The 18,252-nt window shown below is 53.1% G+C and overlaps 1 protein-coding gene across 2 annotated transcripts in view; it reads right to left on the minus strand.

The window, feature by feature from the left end:
- Window positions 1-921: 921 nt before the first annotated feature.
- Window positions 922-18,252, minus strand: part of APCDD1 (APC down-regulated 1) — a 31,421-nt gene continuing 14,090 nt past the window's right edge. Inside the window, exons 3-6 of one of the 2 annotated variants that reach the window (XM_060028661.1) lie at window positions 15,999-16,530; window positions 6,779-6,850; window positions 4,242-4,563; window positions 922-3,112 (exon numbers count right to left, since the gene is read on the minus strand). In XM_060028661.1, the coding sequence (XP_059884644.1) occupies window positions 2,661-3,112; window positions 4,242-4,563; window positions 6,779-6,850; window positions 15,999-16,530 (1,378 nt within the window). In that variant the 3' untranslated portion in view covers window positions 922-2,660. The remainder of the gene's footprint in view (window positions 3,113-4,241; window positions 4,564-6,778; window positions 6,851-15,998; window positions 16,531-18,252) is intronic. The other variant, XM_060028662.1, reaches the window with a different exon arrangement.

An 18,252-nucleotide genomic window follows, 5' to 3' on the forward strand; every position in this document is an offset into this window, starting at 1 on the left:
ATATATTTAAAGAGTTGGTGGACTAGAGAACAGCGCTCTTACTATCGTAAAGCTTTTCCTTCAACCAGGAACCACAAGACTCTTACACTCAAGTTGTTTCCATCAGGTGTAGGTATGAGGCCCCACCAAGGATGCCCTGGGCTGCCAGCTCCTCTAACAGGGATCCTTCGTGTTGAGCAGCACAGAGAGTCACCCTGGTGGGCTGCACAGCACGGGAACCCAGAGACGGACTACTTAGGATGGACGGTGCCCGGCAGTTCCAGATGCTGGACATGATGGGCGATGTTCCTCTAGGACAGACGGCTGGGCTTGTCCTGTCTGAACAAACTCCCTTCGTTCTGTACAGGAGACACTGGGACCCTAGGAAACTCCTTCCTGAGTCCAGGGTCAACTGGATTTTATAGAGTCTGAAGCCTAGATCACAACCAAATTGCATTGTTGCCCAAGATTCAACTTTCTGACCCTGTGCCTGACCGGCCTGCTTCTGGGGACGAGAAGTCTAGTCCCCAGAGGCCAACGACACCTAGGAGAGTTGTCCTATATTCACTCCCTACCTCCCCCAAATCTCGGAGTTACAGGAACCACCCACTTCTAACTTAGGGGTAGACTTGCCAGGGCCCGAGTGCCTGTCATGGAGTATTTTCTGCTTGTCATGGAATATTCTAGAGTCAGCCATTCCTTCCTCAGAGATAGCATCTTGGTCTTGAGTTAAAATTTCCAGCTCTCAAACCTTAAAGATTGGTCATTATGTTTCTTCAAGGTGACGGGAAACCACTTAAAATGACGATCTTCATAGGCTGCACAGGCGGTTTAGTTTTAGGACGTGATGTATGTGGTGAGACGGTAAGTAACAGCCATGAATCCAACTGACAATAATCTGTGAATAAACTATACTGGTCATTCTCTGTAGTGGATCAGAAAGTGAATTTCATGTCATCCCTAAGACACATATACATATAGTCACACACTGTATACACGTTGATGCCTATATATTTGGGTATATGTACCTATGTGTGTGTATACGTAGGTGCAGTGTACGTTTAAACAGTGTGAATAGCTAAGTCCAGGTGAGTGGCTGTGAATCATGTGGCTATAAACCTATCATTTTTATGGTAAATCACTGAAGTATTCTCTAGCAGTGATCATCGCTTTTTACATAATTTTATTATATTCTTTAAAGATAGCATTGGTATTAATTAAATAGACCCACAGGTAAAATGTGTATTGTGGGAGTATCTTTGACATCTCTGTTTATAAACTTGGCAGACATTAAGTTAGTACTTTCATTTGAATAAACCCCCTCAACCACAACGTCAAATACCATCTAGAGGTAAAGCACTGTGGTCCTCCATGCCCCACTTATAACTTAACATCACAGCATCTCGTAAGGGTAACTCTTAAATATAGGTGTGACTCTAGACCTTGACCGTGGTTTCCACACTGGTCTTTAGTTATGTCCAGGCTTTCTGTCGTTTACTCACCATTTCCCTCCATCGGTCTCCCCTGGCAACCACCTTTGGCGTCCTGAGCGCACCATTCGTAATAATCCAAAGTGACATGCAGATGTCACTCATGCACCCTCACAGACTCTGTAGAAGGTGCCCTGAGACCCTCTGCAGTGACACAGCCGGGTCGGGCCGGCCCGTCCCGTGAGGAGGGTGGATGGTCTCGTGGGGCAGCCGGCTAGGATCCCCCCACCGCCTTCTCTGCACAGCCAGGCCCGTGGCGCCCACGCGTGGCCTCTGAGTCTTGGTCTTTGAAGTGACAGAGATGACAGAGTGAAGCTCCAGACACGACGTGAGCCGGGATGGGGTCCCACGGAGATGAGGCCAGACCGAATGGGCACTGCGTCACTCGGGTCACCATCACGCACCGTCACCCTCCCTGCACTGCTGCTCCTGTCCGTCTGTAGCGGGACAGCCTCCATGTGACACATACTCCACCACCCTGTCCCCCGGGCAGGTAAGAGCAGCATGCATCCTGCAGCCACCCAGAGACCAGCATCAACATCTCCCAACAAGTTAAAACAACCAACGTTTAAATGACTCTGAAACTTTAATTACAGATACTTTTCAACATTTGAAAGTGTGGATTTGCTCTCTTTTTGCATGAAGCTGTCAAGGTGGTTCCGTTACACCAGTGTCTTTTCCTGCACCCCTAGCTCTTCTTTATTTCATCAAAGGTGTCTGGATCGCAGTCCCAAACCAACTCTGCACTGCATTCCAGGTTGGAAAACTCGGAGAGTGAAACAGGCTCAAAGGAGCAGAAAGCAACCGCAGTGAAGCAGCAGGAAAAGCTGAAGCTGCTATTTGTTTCTCCTCAGTTCCCCCCCGAAATGCAATAATCATGAAGAGGAAGAAAAGAAGATGGAGCGCTTACCCTGCTCCCGCTGCCAACACGCTCGCCTGAACCTCTCTGTGGTCTTAAAGTGCAATTATATGGTGAGGACGCCCAGGCCTGGGATCCGACTGGATGCAGTTCAAAGCCAAAACTTCAAACAGCTCATGACTCAGGCCAGGCGGGCGGGGGCCAGGCGGGGGAGGAGGACTGTTCTCAGCCGCTCAAGTGCATCCGAGGAAGAAGTGTCTTTTCTTTCTGTAAAGAAAATCTGTAAATTGTAAGGCATCCTGGTTTGGAAAAATCAAACTCTGTAAGCGCTTCTATCCAAGGCTGTGCCAGGGCTGCAGGGTCCAAAGGCCAGCGAGCCCAGCCAGCAGCAGGGGACACGGGCCGCTCCCGGGTGCCCGGCTCCGGTGCTGATGCTGCCCGGAGTCCTCAGAGAAGTCTTCAGCCCTGGGCGCCGAGGAGGCACACTGGACCAAGGGCATCTGGTAGGATGTGGCTCTCTTCTCGGGTCTGTCCGGGCTGGAGCCGTCGCTGGGCCTCTGGCCGTTGAAGAGCAGGTAGCGGCCGCGGGCATCCTGCTCCATCTTGAAGATCTCGTATTCCGTGTGAGGTAGTTTGATGCCCAGTGCCACACAGCCATTGGTATGGGTCACGTCCTGCTGGACACCCACCTGCCAGGAGCCCTCGGCCCCGCACTCGTTCCCGTTGAAGACATTGAGGAGCGAGGCAGTGGCTGCGTCCATGGGGGTGACCTTCATGTGGTTCACTGCCAAGGACACAGGACAGCTCCGTGATTCAAGGATGCCGGAGGCACCAAGCCTCACAGGCTTCTGCTCTCAAACCCACCCTGCAGACCAACCCACCAGACCGGAGCCCACAGAAAAGACCCTCAGATGGAAAAGGTTCCATGTCTGGATGTGACCGGTGGCCACACCAAGCACCCTGAAGGCGCCACCAGGAAAAGTCCAGCCCATCTGGCAGTAAAGGCTGAGCCCAGACTACAGCTGACCAAGCCCGTTCCCGTGAAGACCCTGCTCTTTGGGATGGACACAGTATTCAACGAAAACTGGCATTTGTTTTTACGAATAGGTTTTGAGGTTTTTAAATAGTTTTGGTGTCAGACACCTATATTAGTGAGCAGTCTATACTGGCCCGTACATCAGGCAACTAAAATAAATTAGGCTGCAAGCAAAAAAAATCTGCTCCAATCTGCTCAAAGGAAATCCCAGCCCTTGTAGAGGATGCTTCTGAGGCTCTCCCAGGGGCCCATATCCTGCGTACACGTGAGAGCTTTGGAGGGGACTGAGACCCAGACAGCTGTTCTCTGGGCGACAGCTACCAAAGGCCCTTTGTCCCTAGAGCCAATCTTCCTCCCTAAGGTGGGGGGGGGGGGCAGTAAAATGCCCCAGGGCTTATCTGGGTTGGCAGAAATACTTCATATTAAATGGACTGAATCACAGGATGCTATCCTGGGAGGGGTATCTAGGCCAACCCTCTTATTTGTCCATGACAGGGTTGACACCTTCCTAAAAAGATGCACAAGCTTAAAAAAAAGTCTAGAAATAGCGATCACAAGGCCCCCACCACCCCTTGCTCACAGCCTTGTAGCCTGGAGAATGTCACCCTTTACCTGCCTTACTTAGGTGATCACCAGGCATACCGCCCGCCCGCCTGCAAGCACGTGGCATCTTCTCAAGGGCACGACGGGCACACTCTGCGCACCTGGGCGTCACTAACGCCAGCTCCGAGGCTGCAGAGAACGATGCGGGCAGGCAGTCCACTCCCCAACATCCCTAGCAGAGAAGATGCCCTTTGCCCCTGGCTCCGCCTCCACAAACACGTCCCCAAACTGCTGCCGTGACCTCGGGGTATGGGGTGTGGGGCAGGAGCCCTACCTTTGAACACAAACTCCGTGCCGCCCATGACCCTGGCGGAGTGCACGCCGCGGCTGTAGCGACCCTTGGCGTAGATGGTGAAGGTGGGATGCTTGCACACGGGGTCGGAGTAGTGGTAGTAGTGCCCCTCCCAGGTGTGGTTGTTGTCGTGGAAGATGAAGTGGCGCGTGAGGAAGAGGACCTCGGGCCGCACCTCGCAGCGCTGGCTCACCCACTCGCCGTGCAGGCCCACCGTCAGGTCCGCCTTGGGGGGCAGCAGGGGTGGCCGGTGCTCGTCCGACCGGTGGATGATGCGGCAGGCAATGCAGGCGTGGTCGTGGTTCTGGAGCCAAAACACAAACACGGGGGGAAAAAAAACGTCTCCATGAGAGCAGTGCGCATGCGCTGCGTTCGACGGGGCTCACGGCAGAGGCGCCGGCAGCCCCTGAGGCACCGCCACCAGTAACCTGGGAACCCCAGGGGCAACTGGAGCCACAGACCGGGTGTGTGTGCCTGCGTGTGCTCACAAGTACATAGTGTGTTTGGCTAACAGTAGAGCCTTGCCTAAATATTTCAGCTGTGATCTGGACCCCCTTTAGAATCCTGTTACATTTTCAGACCATTTGTCCCGGACACTTGATTTCAAAAAGAAAGGCTGGCATCACCTCACCCCAATTAGGATGGCTACTATCAGAACGAGCAAAAAATGGCAGCATTGGCGGGGCCGTGGAGAAACTGGAACTCTCGTGCACTGCTGGTAGGAACGTAAAGGGGTGCAGCTGCTGTGGAAAAGGATCACCTTAGGACCCAGCAACCCCACTTCTGGTTTATACCCCAAAGCACTGAAATCAGGGTCTCAAAGAGGTATTTGTTCACCCACGTTCACAGCAGCACGATTTGCAATAACCTAAAAACGGAAACAACACAATGTACATCGATGGCTGAATGGATCATCAAAACGTGGTCTAGACACACACTGGACTATGGTTCAGCCTCACAAAAGGACGGGAATCCTGACACACATGTTGTTACAAGGATGAACCGTGAGGGCATCATTCTGAGTGAAATAAGCCAGTCACAGAAGGACAAATTCTGTGCGATCCCACTTATAGGAGGGACCTCAAGTCATCAAATCCATGGAGACAGAAAGCAGAATAGAGTTACCAGGGGCTGGGGTGGGGAGTTCGTGGCCAGATGGAGATGAAGATCGTATGACAATGTGAATGTCCTTGACGTCACTGAACTGACGCCTAAACATGGCTAAGATGGTAAATTTTATGTGACGCGTATTTTACAACTAGATTCTTCCATTAAAAATAAGTATGAGACACAAAAGAAAAAAAAGGACAGTACTCCAGTTGCCGTGGGTGACACAGGGCACTGTGTAGTGAGGGCAGAGGTCCCCATGAAGGAGGCATGAAGGACACAGCCCCAAAGGAGGCAAGAGCAGAGGCCCGGAGAGGCCGTGGGCACTCCTGTCCCTACCTGCGTCTGCTGGCCTGAGGCCTGGATGGTTTATGGGCTCTGAATGCTTCCTGCTTTACAGCTTCACACCATCTAATCAGTGCAAGAGAGTGGCCGCCCCGTCTTTCGGGAGCGCCTCTCTGGCCGGGCCTGCTTATAGCACCAACATGGACCTGGCACAAGGGCTGTCTAGGGTTGCCACTTAGAAAACCTCCTCCGAGTAGAGTAGGGGGGCCCGAGACTGTCAGCCACGTAGATGCTGTTTGCCTGGAGGGCTCGGGGCTCACACAAAAAGCCAGGTCTGGAGACACAGGAGCTAGCTCCTTGCCCAGACTGCCATCCGCTGTTGGACCCAAGTCACCGGAGGCCCACGCGCCAGGGCTGCCTCCGCAGATGGGGCATCTCCACTAGTGGGCATCTCCACTACTCCCCCTCCCACGCAGGTCTGTAAAGCCTCCTGGGCTGCCAGACACCAGCCACACTAGAGGCCCACATGAATGTGCCCGGCGCTGTGGCAGGAGGGCGGCACTGGCCCTGCCCCTGCCCGGGGCCCACCGTGCAGCAGCTCCTGGTCCAGCAGCTCCTGGCCTGTAGACAGGGACTGACAGGTGGCCACTCGGGCAGGCAGGCACTTGTTTTCTGGGCAGAAATCCAAACCTCCAGGCCTTTCTTTCGCCGGCACTGACTGCATGCGGGGCTACAGCGGTTCTTTGGTTGAAGGCTGGGTTGCCTGGGAGAGTAGGTGAGAATTGCAGGGGGCCAGGGTTCCCCAGCCGCCCCTTCCACACTCTCCTCCCAGGACAGCTCAGCGCCCGCTGACAGTCCCTGTGCTCATCAGCTGAGCCTGGAGTTGTTATTTACGGGAGAGGAGGTCTGTTCGGGGCCTGCGGACAATGAGATCAAACAGGCAGCGCAGAAGCCTCGCTGTCCCGGGGCCCATGCGTCTGTGGACCTACAGTTTCCTACCAAGGCCTCTGGGACACACGGGAGAAAGCGCCCTGCAGTCTGTGGTCAGCAGTGAGCCGTCTGCAAGCTACAGCAAGGAAACAGACAGGAAGGACACGTGTACACAGCCCACGAGGCCTGCACTTAACTGCACAGAAAGAGATGGTTCCGGCCTTGGCAGGAGATCCACGGGCCAGCGACCGCAGCTGGGGACCCTGGGCCTAAATACCATAAGAAATGAGGATTAGACTAAGGTGGGTCCCACTCGGGCTCCCAGAACCACCATGAGGAGAAGTTTCTCGGCATGGGGTTGCACGCGCGCGTGGCACTCAGTGGGAAGACCAAACAAATGGCACGGCTCCTGCTATGTGTGCCACTATCTTTCAAACGCATAACAGGGTGAAAAAGACACAAATTTAGTTAAAAAAAAGCATCACTGAATTCAGTAATTTTGCCACTATGTATTTTCTTGTAAACTACTAGGAAGTGAAGGTTCCAATTTTTTACCCCAAAAGGGGGTTTTTACTGAAAGTCTGGGATGGAAAGTTAATATGATTTCTGTGACATCATATTAACTCCCACACCCAGGAAGTAGCCCCTTCCTTAATGGCTAACAAGCGTTATCATGATCAGCACCTTGATCAAACTGTACCTGCTGCCCCTGCTCCCGTGCCCCAGCCGCACATGGTCTGTGTGAAACCAGCCCTGTACTCAGACTCAAGTCTCTGAGATTTCACAGACAGGACGGGGGAGGGGGAAATCTGGTGCCGGTACCTGTTAGCCAGCACACTGAGTGGTGCAGGAGACGGCCCTGGAAAGAGAGAGGAACCTCTGAGAACATACGCCAGGCAGCTTCCAAAACACCCACGAGGAGTGATGGCTCAGCTACTCCACTGGGAGCTCGCCAGCTGGAAGCTTGCTGATTGCCCCCCCGCCCAACACTCGCTCACTGAGCAGATCCTATGCAGCCCACCTGCACTGCAGGTCCCTACACGCCGACCCAGCCTCCATTCCCTTCTTTCTGTTCCCCACCACTCGGTTCGCTATCTGTGATTTGGGAATTTAGAAACATCAGTTGTGACCACTTCATTTCTGACCATTCCAGGAAGACACGAGCCTCAGTCCCTGAAAAGATTTGTTTTCTCAAATACCAATATCATTCAGGAAGTGCCCAGAAAGCTTCTTAGATTGAGCAGGCGGGGCAGGAACAAGGGGTCTTAGTTCTTGCAAGAGCCACTGCTCGGACGACCAGGGATCAACTGCTCTTCAGAAAAGGAACCAGCTCGGAGGGGAGGGGGCACCAACGTGGGGCCCAGGCTGTTCCATGCCCGACACGCTGGAGTTTGGTGTTTTTCTTTAAGAATGACAGGGCACGGGTCCTGAGCTCCGAGATGAGGATCTGGCTGGGATGTGGTCCTTCAGGCGAGAGATGGTCCCGGCTGAAGGGTTTCTGGTCGGCAGCAGAGAAAGGCAGGCCGGGTAGTTTCAGGGAAGCTTGTCACCCATCGGTAGGGAAGGAGTGGGAGGAAGCTGCCCCTTGGGTATTGGTCTCACCAAATTCCTGAACTAGCTACTTTACTTCATTGTGGTCAGACGTACATAACATGAAACTTCCCATCTAAGTAATTCACACTGTCGTGCAACCACCCCCACCATCATCTCCAGAACTTTTTCATCTTCCCCAACTGCAACTCGATCCCCATTGAATACAACTCTCCATCCCACCCCCATCGTAGCCCTTGACAACCACCATCCTACTTTCTGTGTCTATGGATCTGACTACTAGAGGGCCCACATATAAGTGGGATCACATAGTATTTGTCCTTCTTGTAACTGGCTTATTTCTCTTAACATAATGTCTTCAAGGTTCATCCATGTTGCAGCATGTGTCAGAATTTCCCTCCTTTTTAAGGCTGAATAGTTTTCCACTGTATGGATGGACCACATTTCGTTTATGCATTCATCTGTCAATGGACACCTGGGTTGCTTTCACTTTTTGGCTATTGTGAATAATGCTGCCGTGAACATGGGTGTCCAATCGATTTGAGAACATGCTTTCAATTCTTTTGGGTATATACCTAGAAGTGGAATTGCTAGATTATATGGTGATTCTATGTTCAATATTTTTTGAGAACCTGCCATATTGTTTTCCACAGCAGCTGCACCATTGTACATTCTCACCAGCAAAGCACGACGGTTCCAATTTCTCTACACCCTCACCAGCAGTTGTTATTATTATTTTTTTTGATAACAGCCAACCTAATAAGTGTGATGTGCTACCTCACTGAAGTTTTGACTTGCATTTCCCTCATGATTAGAAATGCTGAGCATCTTTTCATGTGCTTATGGCCTATTTGTACATCTGCTTTGGAGAAATGTCTATTCAAGTCCTTTGTCCATCTTTTAATCGGGTTGCTTTTTGCTGTTGTTGAGTTGACTAGTTACCGTTTTAACCAACTCTTTGGCTGGCATTAAGGAACCAAAGATGTCATACATCAGTGTGGGAGGTTTGGCCTCTCTGTGGATGCTGTCAACAAGGGGACAGTTTCAGCCAAGGTCGGATAAAGGGAACACCTTTCTGTTTTGTGGACAGATTTTTTAAAAATCTGATTTGTGCTCTTAATTACCACTCTCTTTGGCGTGAATAAAACCCCAAAGACCTACAGGAACAACCATGGAGAAGCAGAAATTAAGGCCTAGATATCACACTGGCTCTAAAGTTTCTCTTTTCCAAGATGCTTTTCTCAAACAGCGGCCATTCACAATGACGAAAGGGGAAGAGTTTTTCAACACGAAGAGTGATTTGTACCATGAAATCTCATTTGCTTCATGAAGTTCCCCTGTTGGGTCCATGCTCTGATCCATGGGTCTCATCTGAGAAGCCGTCTTTCCCAGGCTCTCCCGTTAGGCTTCACATCGCTCCCTCCCTTGCATCTCAGATAGGCTATTTTAACGTCAGGGTTCCTGTGCACAAGAGGCTGAGGGCTAGAGCCGAGGGACCAGAACGTGTTCCTTGCTGCTCTTCTTTACACCAACTATAAAAAGCTTTCATTCCTGGGTGGGGGTGGGGAATCCCTATACCATTATTAATCTCTTAAGAAAGAAATCAAGCTTATTCTAAAACATCACATTTTATCAGTGAGCAATGTCCTAGGCAGAGGGGGTTTTTCCCACTGTGCTTCCTGATCCTGGCCCGGCCCTGGGAACAGTTAAATAACACAGTTTGCCTGTACAGGGCGTTTGATGCTGGGGAAGTTCAAGTACATCATCTCTTACGCTTCTCAGTCTCCCAAAGAGACCACAGTACACGTCACAGATGAGGCCACCGAAGCACAGAGAGAATGACATGGCTCGGAGGGATCTGGGACAGAACTCGGCTGTGGGGCTTGCAGAGTGCTCCCTTCCGGCCCCAGGCTGCCCCTTAGGCTGGGGTCTGCAAGGAACACACGTCTCCCTACCAAGGGTTCTGGTCCCTTGAAAAGGTCCTCTCTGGCCGATGACTGACACGATTCTCTAGGCTTTGCCCTGTTCCCCGCCAACATTTATTTCTGGAGAGCTGGTTCGTCAGCATTTGCTGACAGATCCACTTGTTTCCCAGCATCTTCCCAGAATGGAAAAAGTTACTTGACGTGATCTTGTCGTGAATAAGTCAACTAGAGAAGCAGCCTGCATAAGACATTTCTTGGGCTAAATGTTTTGTTTGAGGAGGAGAAACGGGGATAGATGATGAAATGCCCCTTCCTAGAGTTCTGCTCCCCCAGGTCACGTTTCTCAGGAAGGAACCTCTACGGATGGCCAAGGATGATGCTGAAAGCGGTCTTCCCGAGTGCCGTTCACCACGTGTGTGACTGAACTGCAGACGCCCTACGGTAGGTCTTTCTACACAGACATCCTTCCCGGCTCCTCTCCGTGACATGGTAGGTATTTGAGGCCAAGACCAGCGCCCTCCCGTTTTCCTACGTCCCACGACACCTAGGAGAATACAGCGGGTGTGATACAGGTTCATGGCTCACGGGCTGATGGATGGTTAGAAAGTTGTCCTCGGATATGCAACAAGATGAACAGAGCAGCCAGCATTCATCACAACCGTGAGCGCTGCCCGTCTTGTGGGAGGGGCCTCTTGGGGTGCCTTTCAGAGCTGGGATCCTGGGATGTTGTGGACTCGGGCTCATTCTGACCTCCCAAAGGAGCCGTGATGATTCCCCTTTCAGAAGAAAGTAGGGGAAATGGCCGTGGCCACACAGGTTGGGTCTCTGTAACTGCAGCCTTGGGGCCACACCCGGAGGCTGGCAGTGTGTCTGGCCAGGCCGGCGCAGCCAATGCCACATGCACACGGCAGCGCTCGGACCCCCTCAGCCTGGCCACCGCCTGCCAGGAGCAGGTGGCAGGCGTTGAGGACAGAAGGACTTAGCCTCACAAGGACTCTGCACGGCAACCCTGTAGCTGTGATGCAACCACCACAGAGGGGCCCGGGCTGGAAGGACGATGGAAAAGGGTAAGAGAGGCACGGCCAGTTCCTCGGGGCCTGCGTTTGGCTGCCAGGTCTTCTGCGAGCGGAACCGACAGAACACCGCTTCCTGGAGGGAAAAAGGAGCATCGGTGGGTGCCCGGAAGCAGCACTGCATTTTCTAGAAATGGGATTTCCGTGAAGTTTAGACTCTGAGATGTGAGCTCCCAAAGGCCTTTCCGGTAAATCACATAAAAGATAATTTCATCTCCACCTTGCCTGTACATACACACTTTGCACAGAGCCCAGAGCTCGATAAAAGGACCATAAGAAGGTGGTTCTTCAATACAAATGACTATAAGAATGGTTTCAGAAGAAAATGCTGATTAAGTTTTACTTGTTTGATTGTTTCTTCCCCTCCTATTAATTTAAACGTATTTAAAGAGTTGAAGGAGACTCATCTTCATAATCACACTGGCTGTAAAGGCAGCAGACCCCACGTTTGGCCCCCTTCTCCCCTGCCCTCTGCCCACAGTGGCCAATGCCCCGCACACAGGACTTGACCCAGACTCTCCAATGGTCGACTTCCTGCCGCCCAGGTGTTCACACTGTCCTCTCAGCTTCTGGACTTTTAAGGGATGAAATGTTTACCACTTGCATTGTCCCTGACAACGACTTCCTGGTCTGCTGACTCCTTAAATAAAAATCTTGCACTCAGGAATCCAGAAAAATAATGAACTGTTTCTGCGCTCACAGCAGAGGCCAGTAGCTGTGCAGTGTGGCAATCGTGTGACTCTTCATATCTCAACCCAAATAAAATGTCCACGTGAGCAAGCCTTTCGGAGGCCAGAACCCATCACCCGACCCCCATCGCCGGCTCTTTTTTCATCCTGTGGGCAGCACGTGCGGCCTGGCAGTGAACGCCCGGGCTGGGGGCAGGGTCACGGTTTTCTGTAAGGGGCATACTGATTGAACATAAGGTGGGCTTCTGACACTGTCTCGGTCATGACTCCTTGAAGGCCCTGGTCCTCTACCACCTCTTCTGACTACCGTCACCTCCGCAAAACCCTCTTCTCTTTGCCCTGCGCTGACAGAAAGAGCAGGGACAGGGATTCCTCTGTGAGCTTCTGGATCCTTCTACTCGTGCACCTGTGACACCCACTTACCCACCCCGCCGGGAGCCACACCAGCCACATGCCTAAGGAGAGACCCCTTCCTGCTGCAGAGCTGCCTCCTGGAGCTGGGCGGAAACTCCGATGTCCACAGCCACGTGGTCCAAAGTCCCTCAGATGTCACAGATGTCCCCATAAATCTGTATTTCTCACATGCTCTGAGGAGGCTAGGAAAGACAAGCTCCCTCAAAAACAAATGACTGTTCACAGTCCAGAGGCCTGCAGGGAACTTAGGAGAGAAAGCACACGAGTACCCCTGCTTCCTCCCAGCGGTCCGGCACCCCAAAACACTCTGCTGTGTTTCCGCCTCCGACGGGCAGCCCCACCCACTATCAGCGTTCCAGGCAGGCTCTCTCAGAAACGTGGCTTGGGGAGAGCGGTCTGGTTTGCAGGCAAGCCCTTTGATTTACGGCCCTGTGGCCTCATCAGTGCAGGGTTTTGGAAAAAGACCAATTCTGCTTGCTTGCAAGTATGATCCTGAGGCCCTGGCGTTTCCAATGACCCCAGCAATCATTTGCTCTTAATTACTTTTGATTCTGCCAAGGAAAGAGGGCACCTGGCTAACCCTCCACCGCACAGGAATCCAGGCAGAGGGTAAGGGCTGCCCTGATGCTAAACTCGATTCGAGCAAAGCATCTTCTTTCAGGGTTATTTTAGGGGGTCCTGTTTTTTTTAATGAAGAGTAGCCAACTTCATCCTGAAAGAATCCTCCCAGCTCACCTGATTCTCTTCAAACATCATTTTTTTTTGCCGAAGGGCTCTGAACCTCACAGCAAAGCTGTATAAAGCCTAGAAAATCAAGTTGATTTAAAATCTCTATTTTTACATGGTGTCCCGTTTCCAGAGGGGCTGAGACTAGTCGTTTTAAACTCAATTTAGCATTTAAACTAATTTTCAGCCAGGTCTCTATGGACCGGCGATTAGGGAAGGTGAAGGGTTCAGAGGGGTTGGCGAGGCCTGTGGTCTGTCCGGATGCACCCCCAGCCCTCCTCCTTCCCGGGGGGCGGGTGGTCTGCAGGAGCCCAGCGGGCAGGCAGCACCTGGGGCTTTGGAAAGGCACCAGCGGCCAAGTCCACTGTTCCCTTCTCCTAGCCGGCCTGCGGAGGGATCTCAAAACTTCCTGACTGCTTGCTCACTGCAGGCCAGGATGCACACGCCAGGGACAACAGGAGAAGAACGGGTCCTTTCAGCTCCCAGAGCCACGCGGACCTGGGCCAGTTTCGGGGGAGAGCACAGGCCAGGTCCTGGACGCCGGCCTGCGTCCGCCCAGCCTCTTCATCGGCTTCCTCTGTGGCCACAGCGTTCCTCCGAGCCTCAGAATCCTGCCTTTTTGGAATCTGTTTTGAGCGTGGTGATGGAGTTTGGGTGGTATAAGATCACAGCACAAGTCACAGCAGGGACAGAAACGTTCACGGTGACAAGTATCTTTCCCCCGGCCACACTGTCCCCCTCCTCTGAGGCCATCGCTGTTCCACTGCAGAAACACTGGCTCCCGGTTCAGCTTACCTTCTTCTTCTATTACTAGCTTTACACATGGCACCACACTGTTCATGCTATTCTGTACCTTCCTTTAAAACAAAAAAGCTTAACAGTGTGTCCTGGATAATCTCCAAGATCCAAGGTTCTTTCCACCCTTAATATTTCTTGAATGAGGGATTGTGGCCTAGGGTTTAAAGAGTTTACTTCTTAAGAATCTGGGGAGACGGTCCCACAACTGCCCCTGCAGAGGAGGGAAGAGAAAATGGGAGTGAGAGGAGTGGCAGAGATGGAGGTAAGACAAGAAAGGTGGTTGTGGGTACTCCTTTCTTTTCCAGGCCTAAGGAGAGCTCAAGAGATCAAAGAGCCCACGTGGGCATCCGCAGGTGAGGAAACGGAGTCTGGACCCGACAACGTGCACCAACAGCCCAAGGTCAGGTTCAGAGTGGTAGCCAGTCGGTCCAGGCTGTCTGCTGCTTCCTCTGGGCAGGGGGCCTCCATCCAGCCTCCTCTCTCCTTCCTGGGCCCTGGCCACCCTACTCACCAGCATCCTCGCTGGATGGTGAGCAGGGATGAAGGCTCTGCTCCTGGGAGGATCCTCCCACAGGCTCAGGCCAGGCTGGGTCAGGGCTCTGGCTCCCATGGGGTTTCTGGATGAGCTGCAGACCGTTTTCACTCACGACACCCTTACTCCCGGAGATAATGTGAATGTTGGCTCGACTGTGCTCATAGAAAGCCAGATGCACGTCTGAAAATTCCGTTCCCGCTGCCACCTGACACCAGGGGTTTGCAGAGAAGCGTCGTTAAGCTGCAGCGTCTGGATAAGGCGGCCACCTGCAAAGGTCCCTCGACGGTTCCTCCGTTTCCCAGAAGCCGGGCCCTCGCCCTGGCGGTCCCTAGGCAGAGTCCCATCTTGGTGCCTCTGCATTGGCTGTGAAGCAGGCAGAGCCCACTGCCCGCCCCCTCCCTGCGAGGACGCCTGGGGTCCCCGGGGCAGGAGGGCCGCCCTCTCCCTCGCAGCCCCGCCTCACCTGGCGCCTCTAGAACGCGCAGGGCACAGCACAGCGGACCTGGCCGGGGTCTGCGCGGAGCCCAGCGTCCCCTCGGCACGGGGAGGGGATGTCCCTGAGATGCGCATCCAGAGGAAGCCTCCCTGCCCGCTCGGCCTCCTGGCAGACGCCCCACAGTCATCATAAAGGCAACTTTCACGACACAAGCTCGCGGTAACAGACAGAAAGAAGACAACCGAGTGGTCCAGCGGGGGCAGTACCAGCAGGACCCTCACCAGGCATGAGCGCGCTCCAAGGACTGAGAAGAAAACAGATGCTCTAAAAACAAATAAACCACCAAACAAAAGTTGGACAAGCCCTGCAACTGGAGAGTTGCTGTTCTAGAAAGGAAGCCAGAAAAGCCGGTCTGATGGTGGGCGACACTGGGAAGAAAGCCGCTGCCCCCCAGGCCCCCTTCCTGCCTCCCCAGCTTTTGCGGTGGTAATGACCCTGTTACGTGCAGACACGGACTCTGAGCCCGTGGGAAGGAAATGCCTGGAGAATTCCAAGTGTAATTACAGGGACTATCATTTAAGAAAAGAACATTAGAAGGTTTTAATTGTTTCCTGCCCCCTCCATCCTCCCCTCGGGTCACAGTGATTTCTCACTTAGTCCGATGGGAAGAGTGTGGGATTTGGGGAAATAGTCCAGTGGGGTCTGGGGAAAGGTTTGGGGGCAAGTTCCAGCCCTGAAACTCACCAACCAGTGACCTTGGGCAGGAGACCACCCCTCGCACCTCAGCTGCCCCCTCTTCTGCTAAGAGGTGGTCGTCACTGCCTCACAGGGTCGTTGTGGAGACGGAACAGGAGGTTCTAAGGGTCCACAGCCCCAGGCCAGCAGCACTGTCCCTGCCCCCGGCCCCAGGGCCAGGATCCCTGCTGGGCATCTTCCCAGGTAGGTTAGAACATCTCCACGTTTCCTGCAAGCTTTCCTCTTAGACTCACAGAAGAAGTTCCCAGAGGGTCAGGGCAGAAGGGAGCCTTAGGAATTTTCGAGGACGACCACCAAGGCTGTTCTGCATCACCAGTCCTAGGACCACCACCCTCATCAAATAGGAAGACCGAGGCCCCATCACAGAGCAAGGCGGTGGCCCACCCAGGCCTCCTGACTGGGCTACGTGTCCCCCCACCCAACCTGCAGCCCTCCCGCCCCCGTCCCCCCCAGCAGCCCCTCCATGATGCAGAGCCCCGCCCCACCAGGGGCTATGCAGGGTGGTGAGGGGTACCTTGGCATTCTGCAGCGGGGGCTGGTAGCTGGACGGCCTGTAGAACATCCTCTGGGAGGCGTCAGTGTGGATGTCACCCAGGAAGAGCTCCTCCACCAGGCGGTCCAGGTTGTGCTGCAGGTACTGCTTCTCCACACGGACCAGCTGCAGCTCGTGCATGGCAAAGTTCACGGCCCGGGTGCACTCGCGGCCGCCCTCCTCCCGCCACAGGTCATAGGGCACGTCCTGCACCCAGGGACCCCCAGCGGGCATGAAGCCAGGGCACGTGCGGTTGACCAGCTGGCCGAGCCGCTCCGCCACAGCCTCTGAGTGGCACACGACCTGCACGCGGTGCAGCTGGTAGTCAGCCTCGGTGCCGCCACGGATGATCCAGGAGGCCTGGCGCAGGCGGATCTTGCCGCGGACCACCAGTGTGTAGGTGGGGCTGGTGCAGCGGTTGCCGCCGTAGTAGAACTGGTAGGCCTTGAACGTGTTGTTGTGGTAGAACCGGTAGGACCTGGTGATGAACTCGGGGCCCGACCGCACCTCACAGCTGCAGAAAAGGGGGAGGAAGACGCCTGTGAGCCCAAAGCCACGAGGAGGAGGCTCATCACAGTGCCAGGAGATCACGGTAATGATAACAGGATGGTACTCCGGGCAGTTCATGGAACCCGCACAGCAACCTATGAGCTGGGGGTGGGGGGTATTATTATTATTATTATTTACATCCCAAGGATCATTTTATTCTCTATTTTTTTTGTTGTTGAAGTATAGTTGATTTGCAGTGTTTCAGGTATATAGCAGAATGATTCAGTTTTGTTCTTTTTCAGAGTCTTTTCCATTATAGGTTATTACAAGATATTGAGTATAGTTCCCTGTGCTATAAGGGTGGGTATTATTACTGTCCTGTTTTACAGATAGGGAAACTGAGGCATAAGAGCTGAGGCAATGTGTCCAAGGTCCCCTCACCAGCCAGCACTGGAGCCAGATGTGAGCCCGGGGGAGCCTGGCCCAGCACCCGTGCTCCCGGTCACTCTACACCGGGGTTGTCCTCCTTTCACTTTATGGACAAGACAGAAGGGCAGGAACCTGCCGTCCTCAGCGCCCCCCTTGGCCTCACTCCCAGGCGGGAAGGAGGAAGGAGGGTGCGGGGCTGGCCTAGGAAAGATGCTCCCTGTGTTGTCAGAGATGTTGATTTCCTGACCACTTCCATCATCTGGACCGTGTCCACAGCAGCCAGGTGCCAGGTGTCTGTTGTCCTGGAACGGAATCTAGTCTCAGGGAGGCACCCCTTGGAGGCCACTGGAAATTCATCTCTTAGCCCGTCCAGTCAAAATTAGTTTTCCCTCTAGCAGAAAATAAAGAGGCAGGTAGGGCTCCTTCGGTTGTGCTGCCGACAGTGGCAGAATGTTTTCTTTTTTTTTTAATATTAATATCTTTTTAAAATATTATTTATTTATTTATTTTTGGTTGCATTGGGTATTCGTTGCTGCGCGCGGGCTTTCTCTAGTTGCGGCGAGCGGGGGCTACTCTTTGTTGCGGTGCGCGGGCTTCTCATTGCAGTGGCTTCTCTTGTTGCGGAACACAGGCTCTAGGAGTGCAGGCTTCAGTAGTTGTGGCACATGGGCTCAGCAGTTGTGGCTTGTGGGCTCTAGAGTGCAGGCTCAGTAGTTGTGGCGCATGGGCTTAGTTGCTCCGCGGCATGTGGGATCTTCCTGGACCAGGGATCGAACCTGTATTCCCTGCATTGGCAGGCAGATTCTTAACCACTGTGCCACCAGGGAAGTCTGCAAAATGTTTCCTGCTGTGGCATCAGGTAAAGGCTGGATGCCTAGGCCAGAAACACCTGGATGGGACCTTCCTCATCTGGTCTAACTGTAATCAATTTTTACAACTGCAGCACGGCCCACATCAGGAAATGAGGGGGTTTCCTTCCTTGCATTGGGCAAAGAATCTGTCCACTTGTCACCTTTAATCAGATCCTAGTCTCAGTGACATTGAGACTTCAGTCTTATCAGTCTTGGCCGTATAACCCTGCTTGTGTCTATTATTTATATATAAACTTATTAGATACAGTAGTTCTGGTTTGAGCTGAGTGGCGAAATCAAGCAGTGGGACTGAAATCCCAGAGGCCAGTGGTTCTCAAAACTACTATTAGTTTACAAACTGATGAACGGGCCACTTAGAAGTGGGTACCATTAGCTTAGTAAAGACTGTCACCTGCCGCAGATACCGCCAGACAGCAGCCAGTGGTGCTCTGGGCATCCGTCTCTGT

This window comes from Delphinus delphis, chromosome 13 (assembly GCF_949987515.2).
Source record: "Delphinus delphis chromosome 13, mDelDel1.2, whole genome shotgun sequence".
In the NCBI taxonomy this organism is placed as follows: Eukaryota; Metazoa; Chordata; class Mammalia; order Artiodactyla; family Delphinidae; genus Delphinus; species Delphinus delphis.